Genomic DNA, 26,512 nt, shown 5'->3' on the forward strand with positions numbered 1-26,512 from the left:
TAAAAAAACTATAAAACTGTAAGGACTTTAACATACTATGTTAAATAAAAACAGGATTTTTTTCTAAAATCCTATTTTTCGTTAATTTATGGGGTTTTTATGGGAAAATAACATATTTTACCATAACTTTTGAACCGTAATTTTTACAGATATGGGATTTGTACCATTTTATTCAGAATTTAAAGGGCTACAACATACTAAATGTTTATCAAAATCGTTCGGGCCATTTTTGAGAAAATCCGATTTTTCCGGTTTTTTATGGGTTTTTATGGGAAAATTCCCATTAAAAATAAAAATTTCAAAAAAATGAAAAAAACGCCTGGAGATACCATGGATTAGAACTTACATACCAAATTTCATCGAAATCGGACTACAGGTGTGGTCTCTAGCTCTGTACACATCCAGACACACAGACACACACACACACACACACGCACACACACACAGACATCACTTCGAAAACCACTTTTTTGGGTCCAGGGGGACCCAAAACGAATATATCCACTCAAAACTCAAACTCGAAAATTTTGACGAAAACAATACTTTCTCCATATACTATGGTATAGGGGGAGAAAGTAAAAAAATGGATTTGACTTAAAATGTGGAGAAAATGTTGGTAATTGGGATAGACATAAATAAAACATAGATTGTGGCACTTATATTTAATGCATAAATGTTAAATAGCAACACAACTTAAACATCAATAACAAACTAATAATAAAGAAACTAAAATTCAACAATATTAATATTGACTAGAGAAAATATCATGAGTCTTAACTCATACTGTATTTGGCAATAGTAAGAATAATATAAAGAATTATCCCAAGATTATATACCATAAAATAAATACATTTTACCGGGCAACATAGTCATAAATAATTATAATATTACTTAATACCAAAATCTAATTGCTTATCAAATTCAAATATTTCGTAATATTTGCATGAGTAAATTTTAAGAACTGGTTATTTCCATTTTGTAGAAGATGAAATGTTGTATTGAATATATTATATTACATTAATCTAAATATCTCATAAAATCAATTCTCTTGAAAATTCTTCTCATTTTTTATTTTTGTAGATTACAGTGATTGCTTTTACAATATTTGTGAACTTTAAATCCTTATATAAAATACAATATATTGGATACAATTTTAAATACATAAGTCAGGTGCAGCGTTTCACATGTATTTCAACGCTTGGATTTAACCTAACCTAAAAACGTTTTGTATAGTGTATGAAAGACTAATTATTTATATGCTTTATAGTAACCGTAGGAAAAATATAATGTGTAACGCAAGTGCAAAGTGCCTTTGCTGCACTCGAGAAACTTTCAACATTGCCTGCGGCTTGTTCGTAAATATTTCTCTCATGTGTAGTAAAGTGCCACTTCGCACACTAGTTACACAAAATAATAACTATTGTTACTTCAAGTCAAACTATAAATAAGCTTGGGAATATGACTTTGATGTTTTAGCTTATATAATATATTTTTTCTGTTCTAGGATGCTAGGCCCAAGCCCAGTATTGTTTTTCACATTACTTCAGGCTAGGGCTAGGGGCATTAAATTTTTTTTAAATCACTGGAATAAAATCCAATTGATTTGGTGGGATTTGAACCTGGGACTTCGGGGACCAAAGTCCTGCACTCTACAACTAGACCAATTGCTCCCCTATATCAATCACATTAATGTTAACAGAAGCGATTTAAAACTTTGCAATCTGTTTGACCAACTTCACGTCGTCTTAATCGGTTTGATTCCCAGCTGTACTAACCGTAGAATTTGTAGCGACTTGAATAAACTTGATCACTTGAACTAGTGAGCAACTTTGAAACTAAAATTATTCCAAGCTAGTGGAGGAAAAGCCACCATAATCGCTGCTAATGAGCTGATGCATGGAAAAAGTGGTCAGTAAACGGCAGAGACAGCTGATATTGATATTAGTCAAAGCTGTTTAAATTGACAATACGGTTAGTATGACTGGCAAAATGAGCTTAAAGAGTCAAATAAAAACCGAGGTAACATCCAAGCTGGAAATGGGTTGTAGTTAGGCTTTCAATCTACTTAAAGAGTATTTCTTTACTATTAGTTAAGTACCTTATGAATTTGAAAATGCAACGTTAATTAACAATGTTAAGTTTTTTACTTAATCATTATACAGGGTGGGGCAGCATAACTTCCTTTTTTTAATGTGTGCTGTTTTGTTTGTCCATGTCATAGCGAAGAGGTAGCAGTCTCGTTCGAGAGGCGAAGCTATAAAGTTTTGTCCTTAGTCGTCATTATGCGTTAGAACAGTGAAGAGAGTGCGTTTGCCGTTCAGGCCTACTTTTCAAATGGATGTTCAGTGATCGCAACCCAGCGCGCCTTTCAGAATCGGTTTAATTTAGCCCCGTTGGCACTTGTACCGGATCGCAAATCATTTGTTATGTGGTTCAATACGTTTAGACAAACTGCAAGTGAAACAAAACGAAAAAACTGGAGTCCCATTAGTTCACCTGAGAACATTGAGGCAGTGAGAGCTTCAATGTTGCAAACACCAAGACACGCGCTCAAACAGAAGCGGGTTTTTGTCTTGTGCGCTCAAACATGAGTCTCCACTTGGACTTTCCAATCGTTCTGTAACGAGAATTCTCCATGATGACCTACATTTCCATCCATAAAAGATGGTGATTGAGCAGGAACTGTCAAAACGCCTTATTTCAATCAGGGGCGATTTGCAATGGCCGGCTCAATCTCCCGATTTGTCCTCTTGCGACTTTTTCTATGGGGATTTTGAAGTCCCACGTTTATGTGGACAGCCCAAGGACCCTTGAAGATAAAAAAAAACAAGATCCAGGAAGAAATTGCCAACATAACGCCTGCTATGCTTGAAATGGTGATGGCAAACACTAGAAATCGTCAAAAATCGGTATACTCAATGTATCTAGAATGGGGGACAACACCTGCATGATTTACTCTTCAAAACTACGTAAAACAAAACTTTAGGAGTTTACTTACATTGTAAAAACCAAATAAAGTTTGCCCGACTCATACAATACATTTTATTAAGCTTTGAAAAAAGGAAGTTATGCTGCCCCACCCTTTAGGTCTGATTGCATTTAAAAATAATTTCTCCCATTTGACTAATCAGCTTAAAAGGGTATATTTTATTAAATAAAAACTCCTAAATAAAGTAACATACGACAACATGCTGTAAAATTGATCTTTACCTTAACCACTTAAGTCCCTAGCACATTTGTATAGTAATTCATGATATAAAACAATACAGTACTTTAAATTGCCAGCATGGTCTTTGAATATTTTGATAGTTTGTACATCACTGGTATAAAATTAAAGCACAAAATCCAAAATGTGTCAATAATCAAGTTTGAATAGAAACTGCTTCTAGGCTTACTATGGACTTTAACCCTTTAAACCAAGAGGGTAATTTGATTAAGCCTATTTTAATGTTTCCAGCATCTTATGAATGCAATGATCGAACCTAACATTATTACTTCAAACCTAACATTCAACCTTATTGGTTCCAAATTGCCTCGTCAAGCACAGTTGTTGACCATTTTTTTTACTATACTGCCATAAATGGATTAGTTGTGTTGTTTATGGTTTCTAATGACTATGAGGCTTAAAGGGTTGAAATATTAAAATTAATTCACCATCAAGGAAGTTATTTGTAGTGAAACTCGTCTGATTTCTTAGTACAAATTTCACAAAATATCAAAAATAGGAAGTTCCTGAGAAACATGGGCACGCCTCAATTGCACCCTGGACTACAGTAGACTCCCTCTTATCCGGACTACTCAGGACCAAGGGCAAGTCCGGATAATGGGTTTTCCGGCTAAACCGACATCCCTACAAATTTGGAATAACTCGAGAACTAATCCAAATATTTTACTTACAAGAACATTACATTTAGAAACGTGATCACTGGTCTGAAATCTTTCCCACAAGAACAGTCGTTTAAATATTTTCCACTTCTTGTCGAGTGTAGTCCGGTTAAAAGGTGTTCGGATTAGAGGGAGTCAACTCTATTAATGGAACATCAGTATCCAAAAGTCAATGATTGCGGTCACAGAATTTTTTTTGCAAAATCAGGAATTATATGCCTGAGTTTAGTTTTTAGTTTACTGACTCTAACTAGGCTCGATGGAAATACAAAAATTGAAATGATAAAAACTCTTTGACTGTCATTATTCATTGTGAACAAAAGTTATATACTAAAATAAAAATGATCGGTATTCATTCCACAAAAATATTTTTTGACAATATACATAAGATATATTACAACAATAAATTCCCTTACTGTTAGTACATTAACTACGAACACTAAATTTATATATAGTATATACATTGGTATAGAGTAATTTATCAGTCATTAGTTTTACACAACTAATAGTTGCTTTGACTAGAATCTTTTACCTTACTCTCTTACTGTTGTTCTTCTGTATAAAACTAAAATATCAGTATTAGTAGCTCTAAATAAATAATCAACTAAATATAACTTTGAAGCTATGGGCCTACATAAATTAAATGGTAAGCTAGCTTATGGAACAAAAAGAAAAAAAAAACAAGCTGATCCCAAATTATAAAAAAAGAAAGATAGCACACACTACTTTTCCTGTATAAAGTACATCTTCACTTAAGCCATTTACTTACTTTTGACACTCCAGCAAGCATTTAAACTACAATGAGAACCCTATGTTTCCATTTAGCTTATCAATATTATTTCATTCTGCGGCAACTTTCCTCTCAGGATTGATTTTCACCCGGAAGCATTCAACAACTGGTTTCTCTTCGACCATACTCTCTCTGACTTTGAAGCATTGCACCGATGGAACTATTTCCGTCTCGGGATTCATTCTGAGGTAATCTGGGATTCCGAGGTCTTGCATTGGTTTCATCCTAAAAATATCTTGTAACCTGATTTCTTCTGCATTGGTTCTCATTCTGAAAGAAAAAGAAATAGATTATTTCAATAGAAATGAAGGTTTTGGCCATACTTTCACCATATGCTTTACATTGAAGTCAAACAAAAAAAAAACTTAACCCTTCCAGGGCTATGGACGGATATATCCGTCAATCTTTATTTACTTTCCGGGCTGAAAACGGATATATCTGCCCCGAGAAATTTATTTTCTGGGATAAAGAATAAAGATGGATATATCCGTCCAAAAAACTAATTGATATACGATGTTTATAATAGGGTAAAAACATTGCATTATAAATAGGTTATTTTGTTTTTGTTGTTGGCAATAATAATTGCTGCAGCTGTTTCGGCTATTTTGCACCATAGAGTGTGCGTAAGTAAATATTGCTGTCACTTCACACATGGTTGTTAGTGAGTGATGTTTACATTTTGTGTTTTCTACTTTATTTTTATGTTATTGAGCTAAAGTTACTAATGCAAACGATCTGAAATTTGCAGATGTTATCGAGATGCTTAATAAAAGTACGTCTGAGGGGGGTTTTATACTTGACAGTGAAAATAATAGTATGGAATGTGATGGATATGATGTACCTGAAGAACAGTCTTTACGTAGTGGAAGTCTTGGCGGGGAAAGGGATTGAGGACATGGGAGCGGAACTGAATGGTTTAGATTTACTTCAGAATGATAGATACATTTTTATGAAAAAAATAAAAGAAGGGAAGGAATAGTCTAAGGTTGACGGATATATCCGTCTGCCGCCAACAAGAATACTCAAGATTATTGGCAGTGTTCATATTTTGTAATTATCACTGAGGGCTGCAGACGGATATATCCGTCCACCTTATGTTTTTTGTGGGCCAAAGACGGATGTATCCGTCAAATCAAATTTTATTTTCTTCATAACTTTAGTACAAAAATTAGTTCAGCCCTAAGGAAAATCCTTTTATGATCCATGAATTATTTCAAGTGAAATAAGTACAAAACACAACCACTTTAGTTTTTAATTTTTGGCAAAAAATAATTAAGCTCCAGCCCTTCATTTAATTTAGCCCTGGAAGGGTTTTAGAAGGTACCAGCAACCAGAGCATAACTTATAGGTTTTTATCAGATAAATCATAATAAATGCAATAACTTTTGAACTGTACTTTTTACAGCATTAGGGGTTGTGCCAATTTGTTCAAGGTTAAATGGACTATAACCCCCTAAATTTCAGTCAAAATCGTTCAAAAAGTTTTGTCAAAATCATAAGTTTTCCATTATTTTTAAAACCACAATTTACATAAAGGGAAAAATTCCAGGGCTGACTATAGCGTTACAGAGACGTTCCCTATTAATTTGATTACCTCTCTAGTTTTTTGAACACTTTTTCTACATCCTAACACTTTAGTTCACTCATATCAGTATACTGGTGATGGACATCAATAGCGGTTGATGTCTGAGACCACAGAACTCTCTTCACATTTAACACGCTTTAAATACTTTATGCGTGTTGATTTTTTTCACAACATTTTTTTTTACTATGAAGAGACTAACCGTCCCAATTGGGTGGTAACCAACTAGAATTTTAGTGGATAAATTAAGGAAATAGAAATTGTTCTTAGTTTTGAACTAGCTTGACTGCCATGATAGCTTGATGGAGAACTTATCTTGCAGACAACCCTCATAGATATAAAGTGTAGCAATGTCGTACCTCATATCAAACCCGGCCATGTTGAGTTCCGCAGGTACAGCCATGGGTACGGCTCCGTCGCCACGGTGCACCCTGTTGTGGTGACGGATGAGGTAGCTGTCCTTGGCGAAGGTGCGGCCGCAGACATTACAGCCAAACATGTGTCTGGCTGCGTGAGTCCGCATGTGTTCTGTGTAGTGAACCTGCACAGTACATCCAGATCATTGGTTAAAATACCAGCAGTAATGTCAAGTTATTCTGTTGTATGTTGAAAAATGGTTTTTACTTTCTAATTTAATTACCTTTGCAATGGTCTTATTTAATTTCCATAACTTGTTTCATCAACCAAATTGATAATATACACTGCTTTAGCTAACATACCAAAATGAATTTTGACTGAACATTTTAAATAAAAATTTGTTAATGACTAAATCGCCAAAAAATGATCAGACACTCTAGTAAATTTTCTCACCATTCATGACTTAAGGCTAATTGTCTCACCAACCACCTCGGGTCTGATTTGGACTTGATTTGAAGGGGTAGAGTGTTACACAATTTGATTTGGATTGCAAGCAAGAAGTTTTTGAATGGGATGGTGTTCTCAAATGGAGTTATTATGAATTAGTAAGTGGCTAATTTGTGAAAATGAGAAACACTTTACTTTACGAGAGTGCGTGCCTAGGGAATATACAAGGAAATGTAAGAATCATTGATGTTCAACACACATCCCTACATTTATATCTGTAAAATCAAATCAAATAATTTAAGTTTTTATTTTGTCAAATAGTACAACAACATTACAATATGTAACTCAACAAATACCACATGCGTTCACAACTCACAGGTTGTCTGTGAGTGATACGAGTTCTCGCTGGCTGTGTGATTGGTAGTTGCTATTTCCCATTTTTTTATTTGATGTTTTGTTTTCTTTATCCAACCTAATTTTAGACAGGACAAGGGGGCTACGGATAGTAGGGCTATAGATTAAGTAAGTAATCTAATAGACTCAGATTCTATTGCCGACTTTTTGAGATATTTAAATATAGGCCTACTATAGATGACTGTAAAATACGTGAATTTTTGAATTGACTAAAAAACCATAACATACTCCCTTAGCAGATTTGTCATCCTTATGGAACAGCTGAAGCCAACTTTATTGTTAGTTCTGTACGTCCAACTGTAGGGATCGTGTTTTGTTTACAATTTGTTTCTTTTTATTTCAGTAATTTAAAACCTCATTTAACCAAATAAAATGATATAGGCCTAATCATAAACAATAACTGGTCTCCTAGTTATATATCCAAACAGTAGAGCACAAATCATGAAAATAACCCTAAAATAATAGAAACAAAATTTTGTCTACCCCAGCGATTAGTGAGTACGTCCATGAACTAGACACAAAAAACAAGCTTCAAAATTTACAATGGGATGAGGAATCTACTTGTGTTGCTTAGTCTATGCTATAACTGTGAGTGGGGAAAATTGTTCATTAATCTAACAGCCTTTTACTGAAGATTTGAAGGTAAGTTTACCTTAGAGGTGAAGACAACGCTACACCGGTCACACGCCAAAGGACGATCCCCCACATGACTGAGGCGATGGGTGTTGACATAACTCTTCACAGCGAATCTGAGAAACAGTATGTTGTAGCATTGGATTACATTGTATTTATACAACATAGACTCACTAGAGTCTGTATTTTCACCCTTTGAATGCAGTTGGGGGGGGGGGGGGGGGGGATATAAATGGTATTATTAACTGTAGCTTTTTTGTTATTCTGTTTGTCCAACATTAGGTTACCCAAGTTCTAGTATATTTGAGGCTTATAAGGTGTAAATTATACCCCTCCTGAAAATAACATCTTATTTAAAATCTTATATTTAGCTTATATTACCTTTTATTGCAAATATCGCAAGAGTATGGACGTTCGCCAGTGTGTACACGTTTGTGCGTGTTGAGACTGCTCTTCTGGGTGAAGCGTTTTTGGCAGATCTCACATTGGTAAGGTCTCTCTCCTGTGTGCGTGCGCATGTGCACCTCCAAGTACGGCTTACGGCAGAAACTAGCCTCGCACATCTGAGGGGATGGAAATAAGTTTAGTTAAACAACTAAAAAAAATTACAGTCTTGACTTACCTGATACAAATATTAGGATTGTTTAAAAAATAAAGTCTTATACAATATAGCTGGTTATAATACTAGGTCGGTGATTTGGTGGTTCATATGATAGCACAACAGGCAAGTAATCAAAGGCAGCAATGTTGTGGGCTTGTATCCAGGAGACGCCACTATTTATCAGTAAAGTTCATCCTTGTATTGTATCAGCTAACTCTTTGCTTTCTTTGATAAGTTCTATGCACAGGCCGGAGGCCAATATAAACAGTCATATGCAAGAATAAAATAGAACATCAACTTCTTTTACACACAAGAAACACACTGTAGGAGACTGCCTTTGGGACTGAAGTTTTGGAATAAATTTAGTTGGGCCAATTAAAAGACCCTACTTCCTAGTCAGACAGGCACTCCACTCCAACTGTTACAAAGCTTCCCAAAGATCAAGAAAATTTGGGTTTAGTAAAAATTAGCCACTTTGTATGTCACATTCATGAGTTGATACTTGCTTAAAACTTGCAGTATGAATTTACCAGACAAATTTTCTCCCATACGTTCTGTTTGTATTAATGGGTATGATAATCTTCTGAGATTAATAGTCTAATCAATAATTTCTACCAAAGGCCTATGTAGGCCTATTAAAAAGTTTATAGAAATTTATAACATGAAATAAAATATTTGAACATGGAAAATAGTTCTTGGTTGTTAGGCCTACTTACGGTGCAGGCAAACGGCTTGTTCTCTGAGTGCATTTTCATGTGGACATAATAGGACGATGGGGAAGACAGGATCTTGCCACACACGTTGCATATTTGTGTTTTCTTTGTACTGTTGGTATCAATGGAGGGCGGTTGTTCGTCGATTGTCAAGGCAGTGGGAGAGTTGCGGTCGGATTTGTCACTACTGCTTTCATCTTCACTCTCCTCGTTTTGGCAGTTGTAAAAACTCATCTGGAAATTAGTTGGGAATTGAATAAAATACATAGCCTAGGTGGAAAAAGCCCAGCTGTGATTGGAAAATTGTCTTATAATTAGTAGAAAAGTAACTAAGGACCTGAGAGTATTTTTTTTTTTTGCTTTGGCTTAAATGTTTCAGTAGTGCCACAGAGAAGTAAGGTAAACAGGAAACATTCAACAGTAGGCCTACACATAAGTGGTGCATAGCACTAGTCACTGAGTGTCTAGGGCAAAATCCAACACTGCCCTCCTCACCCTCATGTACTAAAACGCTCATGGTGGGGGAAGACCCTGTACAGTGCTCGCTGCTTGGGCTCTTCCTAGCTTATCACAAGTATAGCCATAAAATGTTCTAATAACTTTTTAAGAAACCACCTTTATAACAATAATCATAATTAGGTTTAACAAGTTCGCTACTGAGCGTCGCATATATGCGACGCCGCAATCATTGCCACAGACCGAGGTATACATTTGAATCTTACACATAGACCAGCTGTCACTTGGTTAACAGTACACACAGACCACGGGCAAAAACCTGTAAAACAGTGATCATTTACTTTGTAATACGCTGCAATAGTGTTTGTAAATAATTTATTCTTGTTTTTTTGTATTTTTTATAACCTTTTGTAATTTTGCATATTTGCGACGCCCAGTCTACAGGGAAGACAATAGTGAAAATTATCATAGTTTTCTTGAAATAGCTAAACGCCGCATATAGGCCTATGCAACAGTTAATTTTTTTTTTTTGTTTGAGGTGAAAGTAAGTAAAAAAACAAATTATTCAAGAACAGTTTATAACTCAACAAATATAAAAGCAACATCTATGTAAGGATAATGCCAAGATAGACCAAGTGACGCAGTTGTGCATCAGAAATAGAAAAATCTTTTACTATTTCAGTAGCAAACGTGTTAAACAAACTTGTAAAATCTTGATGCCATATTATTCTTAGATTATAAAAACGAATATGCCATCTTAAATAATTGAATTGAATTGAATTGAATTCTTTGTTCTGCAGCAGACTAGAATGTGTAGTTTTTAGGATGTCAATTTAAAAAAAAAAATTGAATTTATATATATCCGGCACCACATATTTAGAGCTGAAAGTGCAAGGTTGTACCAAACAAGTTTCCTCTGTACCTCACTTCTCTGGTGTCACCTAAGGTTACATTGTCAACAATATAGCCTACTCTCACCACCACATTTTCCTGTAATACTTTAGCAACAATATTGGTTACAAAGGTGGAATGTCCGTGGTTTAAGAATGAAGATGGAAGTAAATAATAACACATTTTACAGTTAAAAATGCCGCGGCCGATACGGGCGGGACTAACACGGGAGTTGGTTACATCACGGGAGCTGCTGGAAGACTGAGAGGAAAAGCCGGGAAAATAGGAGCGTGGTCAGGCTGTGTTGTGATTGGTCGGTTGAGGGTGGCGTGATGATCGGACCACGGCAACGGTTTATTAAGTCAAACACTGCCATCATGATACATACATTGACAATAGTTATATACAGCAAGGTGTACTATATGAAATACACTACATTTCCTCCCCCTTAACTTTGATGACTATCAAATCATATATAAAATTGATAAAACTGTTTTGAATTAGAACATAAATATAACACGATAATTATCGGCAAAATACTCATCACGCATTGTAATAGAACACAACAATAGTTACACACATAATATAAAATCAATAAAATATTACTGAACCGTTATGATATCTGAAATTCAACTCAAACCAAAAATTATACCATAATAATAATAAAAATCAATTGTAACACACAAATAAAAGAATATAGAATCTGTTAAAACAATGAATAAACACAGCATACATGAATACATCATAACTCAAAACAATATCCAGAACATTTGGTTTAAGTACATATATTTTACAAGTCAAGTTTCTTGGTTGGTTTACGTTCCCGAGTAGGGTAACGTCGATCTACTACCGTTTGTTTTGGACTATCAGCTGTTACTATACTACGTGGAGTAGGAATGTCTGCTATGACGTCAGACTTCCGCCTAGTAGCGCTCGCGCGGTGTGGTGTATTTAGTTTTGGACTACGCGATTGTTGTGGCGGTGTACCTGAAACAGCTGATGCCCCCACTACTACTACTGGCCGTTGCTCACTTGACAGACCTGGTGGCAACAATGGTACAGACGCTTCTCTGTCAATACTAAAAGTGGGTGGTATACTGTTTACCCCTATTATTTGGTCAATATGACGCTTCCATATTACATCATTTTTCAACCTAACCAAATAAGACACTGCACTTAATTGTCTAACTACTACACCTTCTATCCACTTACTTCTACCCCTATAGTCACGAACAATTACTGGCTGACCCTCAAACAACACTCGGGTCTTACTTCCGCCATAATTCTGAATCTGTTTACTCTGTCGGTCATGTACAAACTGTGGTAGGTTTGGCCTGATCAAATCTAACCTACACCTTAATGATCTATTAAACATCAATTTTGCAGGGGTTTCGTTGGTGGTTAAGTGCACAGAATTTCTATAAGCTAACAAAAACTTACACAAAGATAAATCTACACTGTCGTTACTCATAATAGCTAGCTTAATTCTTTTCTTAACATTTTTGACAGAGTTTTCGGCTAGACCATTTGTAGCTGGGTGAAATGGTGGTGTCAATGTGTGTGTGATTCCATTAGATTTCAAAAAATCTTTAAATTCAAAAGAAGTAAACGGTGGTCCGTTATCAGAAACTATTTGGTGGGGAAGACCAAATCTCGCAAATAGTGGTCTGAGCTTAGCAATAGTTTGTTTGGCTGCCGTAGAGCTCACTTCTTCTACTTCCAACCACTTACTGTGAGCGTCTTCTATGATGAGATACAATTTACCATTAATGGGGCCCAAGAAATCAACATGTAGGCGTTCCCATACGTTTTTGGGGTGTTCCCACACATGTAAGTTACACTTAGCTGGGCTCTGACGTACCATCAGACAGAGTGAACAGCTGTTAGCTAGATTTTCTATATCCGCATCTAGACCAGGCCACCAAAAGTACGATCGGGCCATGGCTTTCATCTTAACAATTCCGAGATGCCCACAATGTAATTCTGACAAAAGCAACTTCCGTAAATTTTGAGGTACCACTATTCTATGCCCCCACATAATGATACCGTTCTCAACAGCTAATTCACTTTGTCGCTGGTAGTAGGGTTTTAGATTCTCGTCAGTACTTGGTGCATAGTTTGGCCAGCCATACAAAACATAACCTAAAACTTTGTTTAACACAACGTCCCTTTTTGTCTCTTCTCTTACATTATTAAAATTAACAGGAATGTCATTTTCTTGAATATATTGCAAATACGTGCCCACATAGTTTACATCGTCTGACTCAAAAGGAAAATCTCTTATATTTAAGGGCAATCTAGATAGGCAATCGGCGTTGGCATTCGCCTCTGACCTCACGTACTTAATTTCAAAATCGTAATTAGTTAGGAAGAGCGCGTAGCGCTGAAGTCTGCTGGCTGCGTACGCAGGCAACCCTTTCTTAGGACCGAAAATGGACAACAAAGGCTTATGGTCTGTAATTAAGACGAATTTCCTACCATACAAATATTGGTTAAATTTTTTAACCCCATACACAATACCTAGTGCTTCCTTGTCTATGACACTATAGCCTACCTCAGCTTTTGACAATGTACGTGAAGCGTAACAAATCGGTTTCTCTGAACCGTCTTTCTGTCTCTGACTTAGTACACACCCTAAACCATAACTAGAGCTATCAGTAGCTAGGCTTACAGGTAAGTTAGGATCGTAATGTGCTAATATTGGTGCTGACACCAATTTACTTTTGATTAGCTTAAATGCTTGATCACAGGTGGCTGTCCACTCAAAAACACTGTCTTTTCTTAACAAATTATACAAAGGGGCTGCGATAGTTGATAAGTGGGGTACATACTTGCCATAGTAATTTACCATGCCCAAAAATGCTTTTAGCTGTGACACGTCAGTTGGTATGGGGGCTTTCTCTATAGCCCTTATCTTAGATGGTGAGGTGCTTAGACCTTCCTCACTCAAAACATACCCTAAATATTCAATCGATTTACGAAAGAACTCACACTTTTTCTTGCTTACTGTCAAACCATTAGCTTTAAGTTTACTACACACTTCAATTAACCTCTCTTTATGTACCTCATTGTTCTCACCCGTAATCAAAATATCATCCAGGAAACAAACTACTCCTGGAATACCTGCAAGAATGGTTTCCATTATCCTTTGAAAAATACCTGGTGCTGACGCCACACCATAGGGAACTCTATTATACATGAAAAGCCCTTTTGTAGTACTTATGGTACACAACTTTCTTGACTGCTCATCTAAACTCACTTGCTGATAAGCCTGAGATAGGTCGATTTTAGAGAAGGTTTTACCCTTTTGTAAGGTGTTAAAAAGATCTTCTATTCTAGGTATTGGATGTCTATCAATTACCAAAGAATCATTTAGTGAAGAAGCCCGAAAATCAGCACACAAACGTAACTCTCCTGACTTTTTAATAATCGGAACAACTGGACTTCCCCATTCACTGTTACTGACCGGTGACAAGATTCCTTCCTCTACTAATCGATCTATCTCTGCTTCTACTTTACTCTTTAGGGCAAAAGGAATTGGCCTAGGCTTCAGAAATCTAGGGACTGCATTATCTTTTAACACTAACCTAGCCGACTCGCCCTTATAACATCCTAGTTTGTCTGTAAATACTTCCGGGAACTTTTGATACAACTCACTTACGATTTTAGAGTCTCCTTCTATCACATTACAAATAGCTTTACTCTGACCTGAGTTAGCATACACCGTGTTGCTCCTTACATTAGGTATCTTAATTACAACCTCAAGATCTCGAATCCAATCTCTCCCCATCAAGGGATTCGCGCCCTTAGCAATCACATACAAGGTTAACTCTTTCATAACATCTCTGTACTTAACTCTTACGCTCAATTTACCAAGTGGCTTAATAGGCTGATTAGTATATGAACTTAATACTAAATTTGTACTTTGTAGGCTAACTCCAATGAGCTGAAATTCTCCTTGTAACAATTTTCATTAATGACACTTACACAAGCGCCACTATCAACTTCAAAATTCAAAGACCTGTTCTCAACTTGCAAATTTACCATAATAGGCCTTACCCTATCATTTGCTACATTACTCTCATCATTATCTAAGGCAAAAAGATTAGTTAAATCATAATCACTCTCTGTAGTCTGTTCATTATGTCCATCTTCATTTTCATCAACATAGTGCTGCTTACTATATTTCTTATGACTAGAATTATGAAATGTAAGTGGCTTACCCCTGTCCTGGCTTCGGCAAACCTTCGCTAAATGCCCTAGCTTTCCATATTTATTGCACTTATATGACTTGAACCTGCACACATTGGCCCTATGCCCTAGCTTTCCACAGCAAAAACACTTCACATCACTTCCACTTGACACTCTCTCCTCCCTCCTGTAGTTGGTTGACCGGCTCTGGCTCTGTTGTTGTTGTTGTTGTGGGTAGTGTTGACGTTGACCTCCATGACTGACACTGCCACTGTTGTTGTTGTGCGCCGCCGCCGCCGGCCCCTTCCGCCCGGCGTTGTAGTGAAGTTGCGTCGTCTGCTGTTGACCCCGCGCTGTCTGCATGCCCGACATCAGCGCCGCTGCACCTCGTTCCGCCATTTCCATATTGGTTGCTATGGTTACCGCCTTTTCAAAAGTCAGCTCCGCCTCGCCGAGTAACCGTTTCTTGATGACGTCACTCCGGGTACCGCTCACAAGCCTATCCCTCAAATAATCCGACAGATTGGTTTTAAATTCGCAAAACATCGACAGTTCCTTTAATTGCACTACGTAATCAGAGATTGACTCATGTTCTCTCTGAGTTCTCAAACTAAATTTATAACGTTCCGTTATAAACGATGGCGTTGGACTTAAATGTTTTTCAACTAACTCCACGATTTGATCAAATGTCTTATCCGCTGGCTTATCCGGTGCGCACAAATTCTTCACTAAATTATACGTTTTCAAACCCATGACCGTTAACAAAGTAGACACTTTTTTCTCGTTCTTAATGTCATTAGCGTCAATAAAAATTAATAACCTCTCTATATATGAGGACCACGTTTCTTCAGCTGCATCAAACGCATTCATAGACCCTATAAGACCTGCCATTTCATACTCGTTAAATAGTCTATCTATACAAACTGGTGAAACTCCTGACATATAAATTAATTTACGACTCACCGAATGTCTCGTTACACTGCAAACTCTTACCTCCCGTTACTGTCCTATTAATGTCCAGTTTGCACTTTTTCACTCTCACTGCACAGTTCACACACAGTTCCTTGAAGACGCGATCACGACAGTCCTTCCACTGTTGGTCACACAATTAATTGTTCACACGCGACAGCCCTTCCGCTTGCCGGTAACAATCTTCTGCACACACGCGACAGCCCTTCCGCTTGCCGGTTACGTGAATTCTCACTGCCTCGTCGCCAAATTGGAATGGCTCAAAGGCATCCTCGTCGCCAAATTGGAATGTCCGTGGTTTAAGAATGAAGATGGAAGTAAATAATAACACATTTTACAGTTAAAAATGCCGCGGCCGATACGGGCGGGACTAACACGGGAGTTGGTTACATCACGGGAGCTGCTGGAAGACTGAGAGGAAAAGCCGGGAAAATAGGAGCGTGGTCAGGCTGTGTTGTGATTGGTCGGTTGAGGGTGGCGTGATGATCGGACCACGGCAACGGTTTATTAAGTCAAACACTGCCATCATGATACATACATTGACAATAGTTATATACAGCAAGGTGTACTATATGAAATACACTACAAAAGGGTTGCAATAGTTTTGTAGATAATTATCTCAAAAACTGAAAGATATTTTATTTCAAATACACTGTAACAATAGCCTAGAACATATATGTGGTTGAACATTTTTTTTGTCCTAGGACGCTAGGCACGAGCCTGGGATTGTTTTTCACATTACTTCAGGCTAGACCTAGGGGTTGCGGCATTATCACTTAGATAAAATCCATTGGTGACTTGGCGGGGATCGAACCCGGGACCTCAGCGACTGAAGTCCCGCGCTCTGACCACTACGCCAGCTCGCTCCCCATGTGGTCGAACATTGGCCTATCTAAGGAGAAGGGGTCAAAGAACTTTTTCTAGGGGCTTCTTATTTTGGGCTAGTTGTATACAATCATAGACAAATAGAATAGGTTAAGACTGACAGCAGTGCTGCAGTTAGGATATATTCTGGCGTCCACCGCTAGGTGTGCCGTGTAGTTACGGCGTACACCGCTGCAGCGTCAAGCAGAATTGAATAGCGAGGAGCCGACGACGGCAGTGAATGATAGATGTGTCAGCTACGACAAAACCATGTCAACGGCCAAACACAACATCTAGGCTAGGTCTTTTAGTCGTGATAACACAGTAGGTACCTACCACTGAATTACATCCACTAATCTTTCTCCTCTCTATGACATTATATAGCCTACCATAGCACTACTGTGTTTTTTACCTCTGGCTCCACTTTAATCTGGTACTGTTTTTGCTGCTGAAGGAACTCCATGGCCCGGTACTGGTTCATGGCTAAATTGAAAGTGGCTTGGTTGAAAAACTGGTTCTCCGGCATCATACGAGGTGGAGGTACACATCTTACCTCTGCTTCTGCAACAAATAAAAAGCTCAGTTTAACTATTTAAACCTATTTGGCATTCATTGCAAATCTTTTTTTCCACACAAAAGTGGCATTTTTAATTGAAGTCAAAGTTAGTTAGGCCTACTAAGATTTAAAAAATTTTATATGAAAAGCAGTTCGAACCCATTGAAGTTTCTGTTCTGATCTTTTCTACGTTAGGCCTACGGTATATCGACTTTTGGATTAGTGTCAGTTATAGACACAGGCTTCTAACTGAATTTCAAAAGTTCATGTACGAACTAAGAATCATGAGAGCGAGGCCAAACTAGTTAGCGTATTTTTATGTTTAAGGACGCAAAATAACAAAAAAGTAAAAAAGCACGAGAAAAGGCAGAAGGGAAGCAAATTTAATTAAGCTAAGTAATTATGTTATCATTTTACTTTTCACTCGCATTCATATATCACTTTACGTTCATCTATATTTTCAATCTTTCAATATTGTATCATAATGTCAGCATGTCAATCCTGTTTAAATGGTGTAACCATAGATAAATAAATAAGGTGTTTTTAAGTAGCCTATGTGTAGTTAGTCTAAACTACGGAACATTTGAGCTAGCTTATATGACACTCTTATCTTTTGTTATGCTAAGTTTCATAAAAAGTCAAGTCTACAGAAGAATCTCAAATAAAGGGGTTTTTAGCAGGGCAACGTCATGGACTTGAGGGGCGTCGGATCTTGATGAACTTAAACAAGGCAAAATAATTAATGTTAAAACAAACAGAAAATGAAATACTTAAACAAATGTTTGGCTCAGCAAAGAGGTAAATTAAAAGAGAAGCGTGGTCGACAACTACAATAAGATTTAGATTAAGAAGCTCCTGTCAATACATCTTCCGGTAATGTATAGACAGAGTACTAACTTACTGTAAGTTGCCTAATAAAAAAATACCATAGCAATCAGGTATGTTACTTTACTTATAGGACTAGGCTATATATATATATTTTTTTTAATGATACTCACTAACTGTACCGAAAGCTTACTCACTGCAAAACACTGTAATTTATCCATATAACTGTCGGTAGCCAGAAATTAAAAGTAAGAGGACATTTAAGATGAGTAGTGATGTGACTTAAGAAAATTATAATTAAACCTAGCTAACCAAGATAACAGGAAAGTACCCCTAGCTATCATAAAATAAGGAAACCTCGACATTGCAAATCTAAGACCGGCAAGTTAAGTAATTTGGTTGGGGACCGCGTCTCGTTGTCCCGCCGTCAAGTTGTCCGTCCTACGTCTACTTGTACCTCGAGGCCTAGGGACAACTAGTCGTAGGTACAACTAGACGTAGGTACAAGTAGACGGTGGCACACCCGACTAGTTGTACCTGCAGATTTTTAGGAGGTACAACTAGACGTTGGTACAAGTAGACGTAGGTACAATTAGACGTGTATGTATCCCACCGACAAGTAGTATCACCTAGCTTGTACGGATGCGACCAGTTGTCCCTACGACTAGTAGTCCCTACGACTAGTGGTCCCTCCGTCTAGTGGTCCCTACGTCTAGTTGTACCTACGACTAGTTGTACCTACGCGTATTTTGCGTCCTTGTAGTCTAGTTGTATCTATACTTCAATTCGTTACCCTGTTTAATTGATTACTGCACGAGTACTTTTTAATAATACCCTTAATTAAAACAGGACTGCAGTGTTCCGAGTCAATTGAGTATGATTTGTAAATATTTTTCACCGCACTACGATGTTTTAGTAGTTTTACAGACGTTAATTGGAGGCTGAAAGCTACGCATTGCTGTCCAGGGTCGAAATGGCAGCTATAGTTGTAATTAAAATTTTCCAGCCCTAGTACCGAAAATCGCTTATTTAATTAAAACATTTATATATATCATTAAATATAGGCTACAAGCAGTATATCCTTAATGAATTGCAATAGACCGCTGCCTAGCAATTATGTATTACTATTTTTGCTGATTCCTTTAAATATTTTTTCACATAACCTTAAAAGACAATTTTAGTCATTCCGGTGCTCATGCTATATGCTATATGTAGCACAACCTCATTCGTATTGCGTATTGAAATGTCGTGCCGAAGAGACCTACTGCTCGCAGTAGCTATCACGGTGATCTTAGGATTTCTAGGAAGTCAGAGGCGGAAGCAAAGGTTTTAGGTTTGACCCCTTCTTGCTTTGAGAAATAAGTAGGGGAGAGTGGTGCAAGGTGGGACACGGTAGCCTATATAGTGGGACATTCCATATAACTTTTTTATCTTCAAAGCCATGTGGCCAGTTTCCCTCCAAAAGTGTTAAGTCATGGCCAACAGTGTGTTTTAAGTTAGTTCTGAAGTTTCAGTCATGTTGGAAAGTACTGAATGACAGTCTGCTACAACTATAGTCTCATAAGTTACATTTTTGAGGTAAGCAATCATCATTTTCTTATGAAATTAGTTTGATAAGCAGGTTAAATTTGATATGCCTAACATTAAAAAACCTTCTTTGTTCAATAGAAGGAGGTCAGGGATGTCTGAGATGCACTGTTTGGGGTAAAACTTAAAAACAATATAACCCTACATGTGGTACAAGGTGGGACAGTTATTTGTGGTATATAGTGGGACAATGTTAAATAAGGTGGTACAAAGTGGGAAATCGGTACATAGTGGGACAAGCAATTATAATTGATTTATTATACTATTATAGCAATTCATAATAGGCTATAAATACAAGCATACCCATAAATATATGACATGCCTCATCTGCTTGGTAGGTTACCAAGAATAGGACCTAGGGTTTGTTAAATAAAAAAAGCCCTTAACTTACTTCTCATGGTAAACCCTAACACGGTTTACCCAGAAACACAAGCATTGTCATAATTTTGTGTTAGGCCTAGGTATTTTTAAACTGTTTAGTACTTATATTTTCAATTAAACAATTCCTTTCTTCTTTTTTACCTACTTATAACATAAATAGAGTTTTAGCGGGGTCGGTTTTATGCAGAAGTAGACCTACATTTAACTCTTAAAATATAGACACATTCATTCATATCATAGTTATTCATCAAAGAACATTATAGTGAAATTTTACAAAAAAAATTATTTTTTCAGGTCCATAATGCCGAAGATTTGCCGCAAGAAGTTTTTGGAGCATGCAGAAGATGGAGCAATTTTGAGCCTTATAGCCTAGTTTAATTACTAACTATTTACTATAAGTTTTTACACGTCACATATATCAATAAATATTTTTATTTGTCTGAAACTGTCTTATTTAAGTATACCTTCTATGCATAACAGGATGTCCCACTTTGTACCATTTATTGTCCCACTTTGTACCATATGCTGTCCCACTTTGTACCATATTGCTGTCCCACCTTGTACCAGGGTCGGTACATGTTGGGACAAGTGGTATAAAGCGGGACAAACGGTTTTTGGCCTTTTAAATATAAGTTAATAATTTTGAAAAAAATATCATTAAAAGAGTTTTAAAAGTGCTTTATTTTTGTGTAAAGATTGTTCTTCTAAGTCAACTAATATTGAAGAAAAAAATGTTTTAATATTTTCGTCCCAGTATGTACCACTCTCCCCTACAGTTTAGCATATTTATTACGGGACCTTAATGATGACGATCACACTGACGATCCATAATTAAAACGCAAAATAAGGCAATGGTAGCTTCAAAAATGTTTTACATTGACAACAACGCCGGTTTTCCACGGAACAGTTCAATTAAAGTTTATAATAGAATCCCGATCCCACGCACTGACACTTTTCATTACTTCCATTGTAAACAAAGATCGCTGAGCAAAACCGTCCACACCCAGGAGGCTACAACTGTGAACTGATGACACTAAATATGCTACATATAGCAGATGCTAGACGAAAATTATTTGTATAACATTGCTACATAAAGCAATGTTAGATGTAAGTTAGCACATATTTCTTTTGATCTTTACCGACTCCCGATGGATCACAATTTTTGCTATATATAGCAGGATCTGCTACATAGGCCCTATAGCAGTGTTATATAACTAGGTTTATTTTATTTTTTTATTAATGACATAAGTTAGTTATCTTCAGTACTAGGCCATAGGTCTCCACTAACAATAACTTGTATAAAATTGAACCCTTAAACCCTAAGTGATAACTTAGCCTATGTAGCCTAGGCTAATTAAAATTTATCAAAATATTTGTAGTAAGAAAACATAATCATAACCTATAAATTGTTCCACCTGGAATTTTTTATTTAGAGAATCGAAATATAATTGAATCAAATTTTATCTTTTTAGGCGTTATAGGCCTAGCTTAAATAAAACAAAATGGCCAGGGATGCTAATTAGCATCGTTAATTGCCGGGTCAATACAAGGTGGCTTGCTCTAATTATCACTATACACACAGAAAAAATCACAGATAAACGTTACCTCTATCAGAACAAACAGAATCTGCCATCGAAACGATTATATATATACGCTAATATTACAATTAGAGAGTGAAAATTATAAATACATCGAGAGATTTTTACATTTTAGTCTGAAAAAATTAGACACAAAGTGAGAACGATTCTTTTGTTTACTTTTTTCGGAGCAGACAGCTTTAAAAAAACATGACAGCCGCAAATTTCCCACTTTTAAAAATAAAATCACCGCTTTGTAAAAATGTAAAGTAATTGATATAGTCATGTAATTTTTAAGGAAAAATATTTGACGAATATTCGTTTACATTTTATCGTAATATGTCTTACTAAACTCTTAAATTAAAAATAAACTTCTATCAGTATTTAAACTCACTGAACTTCAGTGATAAGTGAAAATAAGGATTTATTTTAGTAGTTATACCATAGATGAAGTAATATAATTTTACTTATATATACTTATTTACTTATATACTTATATATACTTACTTATTACTTATATATACTTATATATACTTATATATACTTATATATACTTACTTACATATACTTACATATACTTACTTATATATACTTAAGTATATTACTTATATATACTTATTATATATACTTATACTTATATAGTATTATATTACTTCATCTATGGTTATACGAACCGATGAATTCTACAGAAATAGAACAAACAACTAATAGAAACAAACAAGTAAGTACAGTACCTAGTACGCTAGTAGCATTCGAATTAGGAAAATTTAATGCATTGTTGAGCATTCCAAAAAAGTAGTCTGGCTACAGAACAGTACCAACAATATCTTCGTTGCCATGACCATGATGCGGCGATGCGCGTGACTATCCTACCTGCTGCTATCATTAGCTTTGAATAGTGCAAATAAACTAACCTTGCTACTAGGACATGTGGAGTTTGTAATTTCTCGCCCTATATTGTAACATCTGAAGCCTGCTTTCATTTTCATTTGTGTTACATATAGGCGATATATATTTGAGCCCGCCCCAATATCATCTCGATGTTGGATTGTTTAAAAATAGCAATAAACAAATTAATAGCATGTATAAACATTCCCTAATTACCCGTGTTTTAGCATTACAACGAATTTCATCTGTGGCTACATGTGTTTGAATATAAATAGATATCATGACGTGTTTTTATCTATTCATAGCGTAGGTACATCTTTTCAGGAACAACTGGATAGCTGAGTGGGTAAGCTCACCGGTCCAATCCATTGTAAAGCCAGTAGCTTTTTGACATTTTAAAGTGAGGTTTTGCTATGCAAAATGAAAAACACTAAAACACATATAAGTTCTAACTCGGTTTGTTAGAGAATTGGCCGTACAAATGTAATGGCTGTTACAATGCTGTCGGGTTGATCCTGAGCAAAAGCAGTCTAATGCTGTCTTAGGATGATTCGAATCTCGACCTATAGCTGTCTCCTAACAACATTTGAGCTAAAAAATAACATCAGCACTGGTTGTAGTTGGTAACGAAACTGCACAAGACATCACCATAGATAAAACAAACATACTTAGTAGCTATTAGTAGATTTCTCATCCTTATGGTACCTGAAGCCATTTTTGTTGTCCGGTGCACTCATAGAAGAAAATAAATAATTATTGCACTGTTAAAATTTTTCACTCATAGTTTACGTCACCGTTGTTATATTTACTGTCATTGGTTTTTTAAGTCTTGTATTGTCTTGTGTATTAATATATTTTTGTTTTTTATTGTTATTATATTTTAATATTTATCAATTGTTATCTAGTTTTGGTAATCGTTATTTTTCTCTCAAAATTTGTGTGCATGTTATCTAGGTACTTGAAATACGTAGAATCCAATAGTCAATGGTATGATCTAATCCTCACTAATCTTTCTCAATGCATTTTTGGTACATTCCTGTATGGATGTAATTTTTCATGTTTAGCAATCTTTTTTATTGTCTAGCAAGATGAATCTTTTTTTTAAACTTCATTTTATTTTACAATCTGTTCAGTACTGTGAACAATTAGTAAAAGGGATAATATAAATAAGTGTCTTGACCAAGAATCTCCCCAGTGAAAGATCTTGCAAAATTAAATAGTCATGTCATAACTAAAACCATACAAATCGGTATGGGAGTTCAAGAACTTTCACAATTTTCAGTCTGTTGGAAAAATCACTAATGAAATGAAATGAAATAATATTTTACTTCCCAACTGCTTAATACAATGTGTGGTATTTACATAATTATTATACAATCCTTAACTTCAAAAAAATAATTACAAAAGTATACTATATCTAAATGGCACAAAGAGAGAAAAAAATACCTTATCAAATTATAAGGAAAAGGTCTACATAGGCAGGGGCCTGTGCGTAGACATGAGTTGCGGGTTGTCCAGCAAATTAACGGCTATATTGTTCGGGTGGATTTCGAGTTTTTCTTGATAGTTCTTACTAATTCTTGTTATTTCTTCAATTACTGTAGGTATTCTGAAATCTTCATGGATTGTTAGATTCGAAACAAACCACGGAGCATCAACTATTCGTAGCGCCTTTTACTGAAATCTTTGAATAATTGCTAAGTTGGATTTGCTTGCCGTTCCCCAAAGCTGTATCCCGTACGTCCAAATAGGTTTGATCATAACTTTGTAAAGTGTGAGTTTATTGGTCAACGAAAGCTTTGATTTTTTGCCTAGAAGCCAGTTGAGTTTACGAACCTTCAAGTCCATTTGTTGTCTTTTACACCAAATATGTGTTTTCCAGGTTAATCTTTTATCCATGTGGAATCCTAAATACTTAACCCTGTCCACTTCTGTCAACGCTATGTTATTCAAAGTAACTGGAGGGCAGTTTTCTTGTCTCAGCGTGAATGTAATATGTAAAGATTTTGTTTCATTAACTTTAGTTCTCCATTTTTTTTAGCCACAGTTCGAAATCATTTATTGTAACTTGCAATTGATTTGAAGCATCTTGAGGATTTTCGGGAATGGAGAGAAATGCAGTATCATCCGCAAACGTAGCAACCGTAATATTTTGGCCCACGGGGATGTCGGAGGTATATAGTAAATATAAAACAGGTCCAAGAACACTGCCTTGGGGTAATCCGGATTGAATAGGCTAAGATGAATCTGAATCTGATTTAGTTATGTTTGTACTCGAACAGCTGAAAAGTGTGTTTTGTCGGTTTGTTCTATCCAAATATTTATCTTGTAACTTTCCACTCATGTATTTATTGGATGTTATTTTTATTTTTTACAGCATTTATTTCTGGTCCAATGATGACATTATTCATAGACGTGTTAACAAAATAAACAAGAAATTAACAATAATAACATCGTGGGTTCGCCCAGACCTGAGACACCTTGTAACATAATTAATTTAGAGAAATATATTAAACTTCTTTAGGCTTCATTCATCTAATAGATCTTGAGGGAGCCTTCGACGTAGCCTCCTGTACTCAGTTGCTTCGCCAAGATGCACCAGGAACATAGTTAAAAGATTTCAGAAATTTTGAAGTGGTTTTTTCAATAAAGGCTGAGATGGACTCCACTCCTAGCTCTTCATGTGTAGGCCTATGCCTGTTTCTAACAAACCAGGGAGCATTAACCGCTATTCTTAGAATTTTGTTTTGAATCACTTGAATTTTGACGAGTTTGTTTTTTTGATACAGCTAATCCCCAGATAGGAGATGCATAAAAAATTGTGTTTACCGTATGGATAAATAAATAAATAGGCCTAAATACAACAATAGTATTTAGTTGTATTTATGGATACTTCAATGGGTGCACTGCAGTGCAGATGTGTTTGCAATTAGTTTTTTTATTATTTTTTTTTTTATTTAAAAAACCTTGTTTTACCAGATAAAACGATCTAATCATAAACAATGTACTGACTTGTCCTACTTATAAAAGCAAATGGTAAAGTATATATCATGTAATTAACCCTAAACTAATAGAAACAAAATTTCGTCGACACTAGCAATCCGTGCCAGCGGACATAAACTAGACAGGAAAAACGAGCTTCAAAGTTTGCAATGGGACGAGAGGTCTACTTGTGTTGGTTACTATTAAAGTGTTGTTATTATATGATGACATCACACTCCGCCCTACTAATAACCCTTTCATACATATCGTTCCAATCTTTATGTACCTACAGAAAAAGAGTACTCACCTATATGTTTTTAAAATAATAAATAAATAAATTACTAACCGGCTGTACGTACTGTATCATTTATGGTGGTTTGGTGTATGGATTTGTGTATTTCAACTGTAGTAGCCTACTACAACACTAATTTGAATTTCCTAAAATGACCTCAAATTTTCTTTTACCCTTCCTCTTTCAACGGTTGTCCCCATTCATTGAAATGTCCAAAGGAATTCTTTTACAGAATTTTTATCACATATTCTTGATGTTCATGGGAGGAAGTCTCACAATCCTTCATTGACTATAAGAATCTACAACTAAAAATGCTAGTGCAGTGTTACCGGTGTATGAAAATACTGTTTAGCGTAAGATGAGGACCGATGAGGACAACCTAAACTATACTTACAAATCTCAGAAGCGATGAAAAGGTAACGCCTGGTTAATTTTTAATTACCAATAAATCAGCTATCAGTTTTTTTAGGCAGTGATGCACAATTGGGGGCGTATTTTAAGTTGAATAAAGGCCAGGGCTTGAGGGCAAGATAAGTGAGTAGCACGATAACAGAAAACAGAAACGGTAAAAATGATAAAAATAAAAAATGGTGCCACTAGCCCGAATTTAAACGTTATTTAACTTTACTGT

At 36.0% G+C, this 26,512-nt stretch overlaps 1 protein-coding gene across 1 annotated transcript; it reads right to left on the minus strand.

Moving 5' to 3' along the window:
• Nucleotides 1-656: 656 nt before the first annotated feature.
• LOC128990854 (zinc finger protein OZF-like) lies at nt 657-21,883 on the minus strand. The gene is made up of 7 exons (XM_054413471.1): nt 21,748-21,883; nt 17,206-17,354; nt 9,426-9,656; nt 8,490-8,671; nt 8,128-8,224; nt 6,617-6,798; nt 657-4,945 (listed from the first exon to the last, which is right to left on the minus strand). Exons 1-7 carry the CDS (start codon nt 21,773-21,775, stop codon nt 4,726-4,728), a joined length of 1,089 nt encoding a protein of 362 aa, XP_054269446.1. The 5' UTR covers nt 21,776-21,883; the 3' UTR covers nt 657-4,725.
• Between the last annotated feature and the right edge of the window lie 4,629 nt (nt 21,884-26,512).

Source organism: Macrosteles quadrilineatus, unplaced genomic scaffold (genome assembly GCF_028750875.1).
Source record: "Macrosteles quadrilineatus isolate MER2022 unplaced genomic scaffold, UCM_ALF_1.0 Scaffold_3__2_contigs__length_128488019, whole genome shotgun sequence".
Classification (NCBI taxonomy): domain Eukaryota; kingdom Metazoa; phylum Arthropoda; class Insecta; order Hemiptera; family Cicadellidae; genus Macrosteles; species Macrosteles quadrilineatus.

What these genes read in the sequence shown, in the direction of transcription:
- LOC128990854 (XM_054413471.1), bottom strand. Translation starts at nt 21,775, where the DNA reads ATGGCAGATTCTGTTTGTTCTGATAGAG. An exon ending in TTCTGTTTGTTCTGATAGAG is followed by an intron (nt 17,355 to 21,747) that starts GTAACGTTTATC and finishes TATTTGTTGCAG; the next exon opens with AAGCAGAGGTAAGATGTGTA. An exon ending in ATGGCCGGGTTTGATATGAG is followed by an intron (nt 4,946 to 6,616) that starts GTACGACATTGC and finishes TTTTTCTTTCAG; the next exon opens with AATGAGAACCAATGCAGAAG.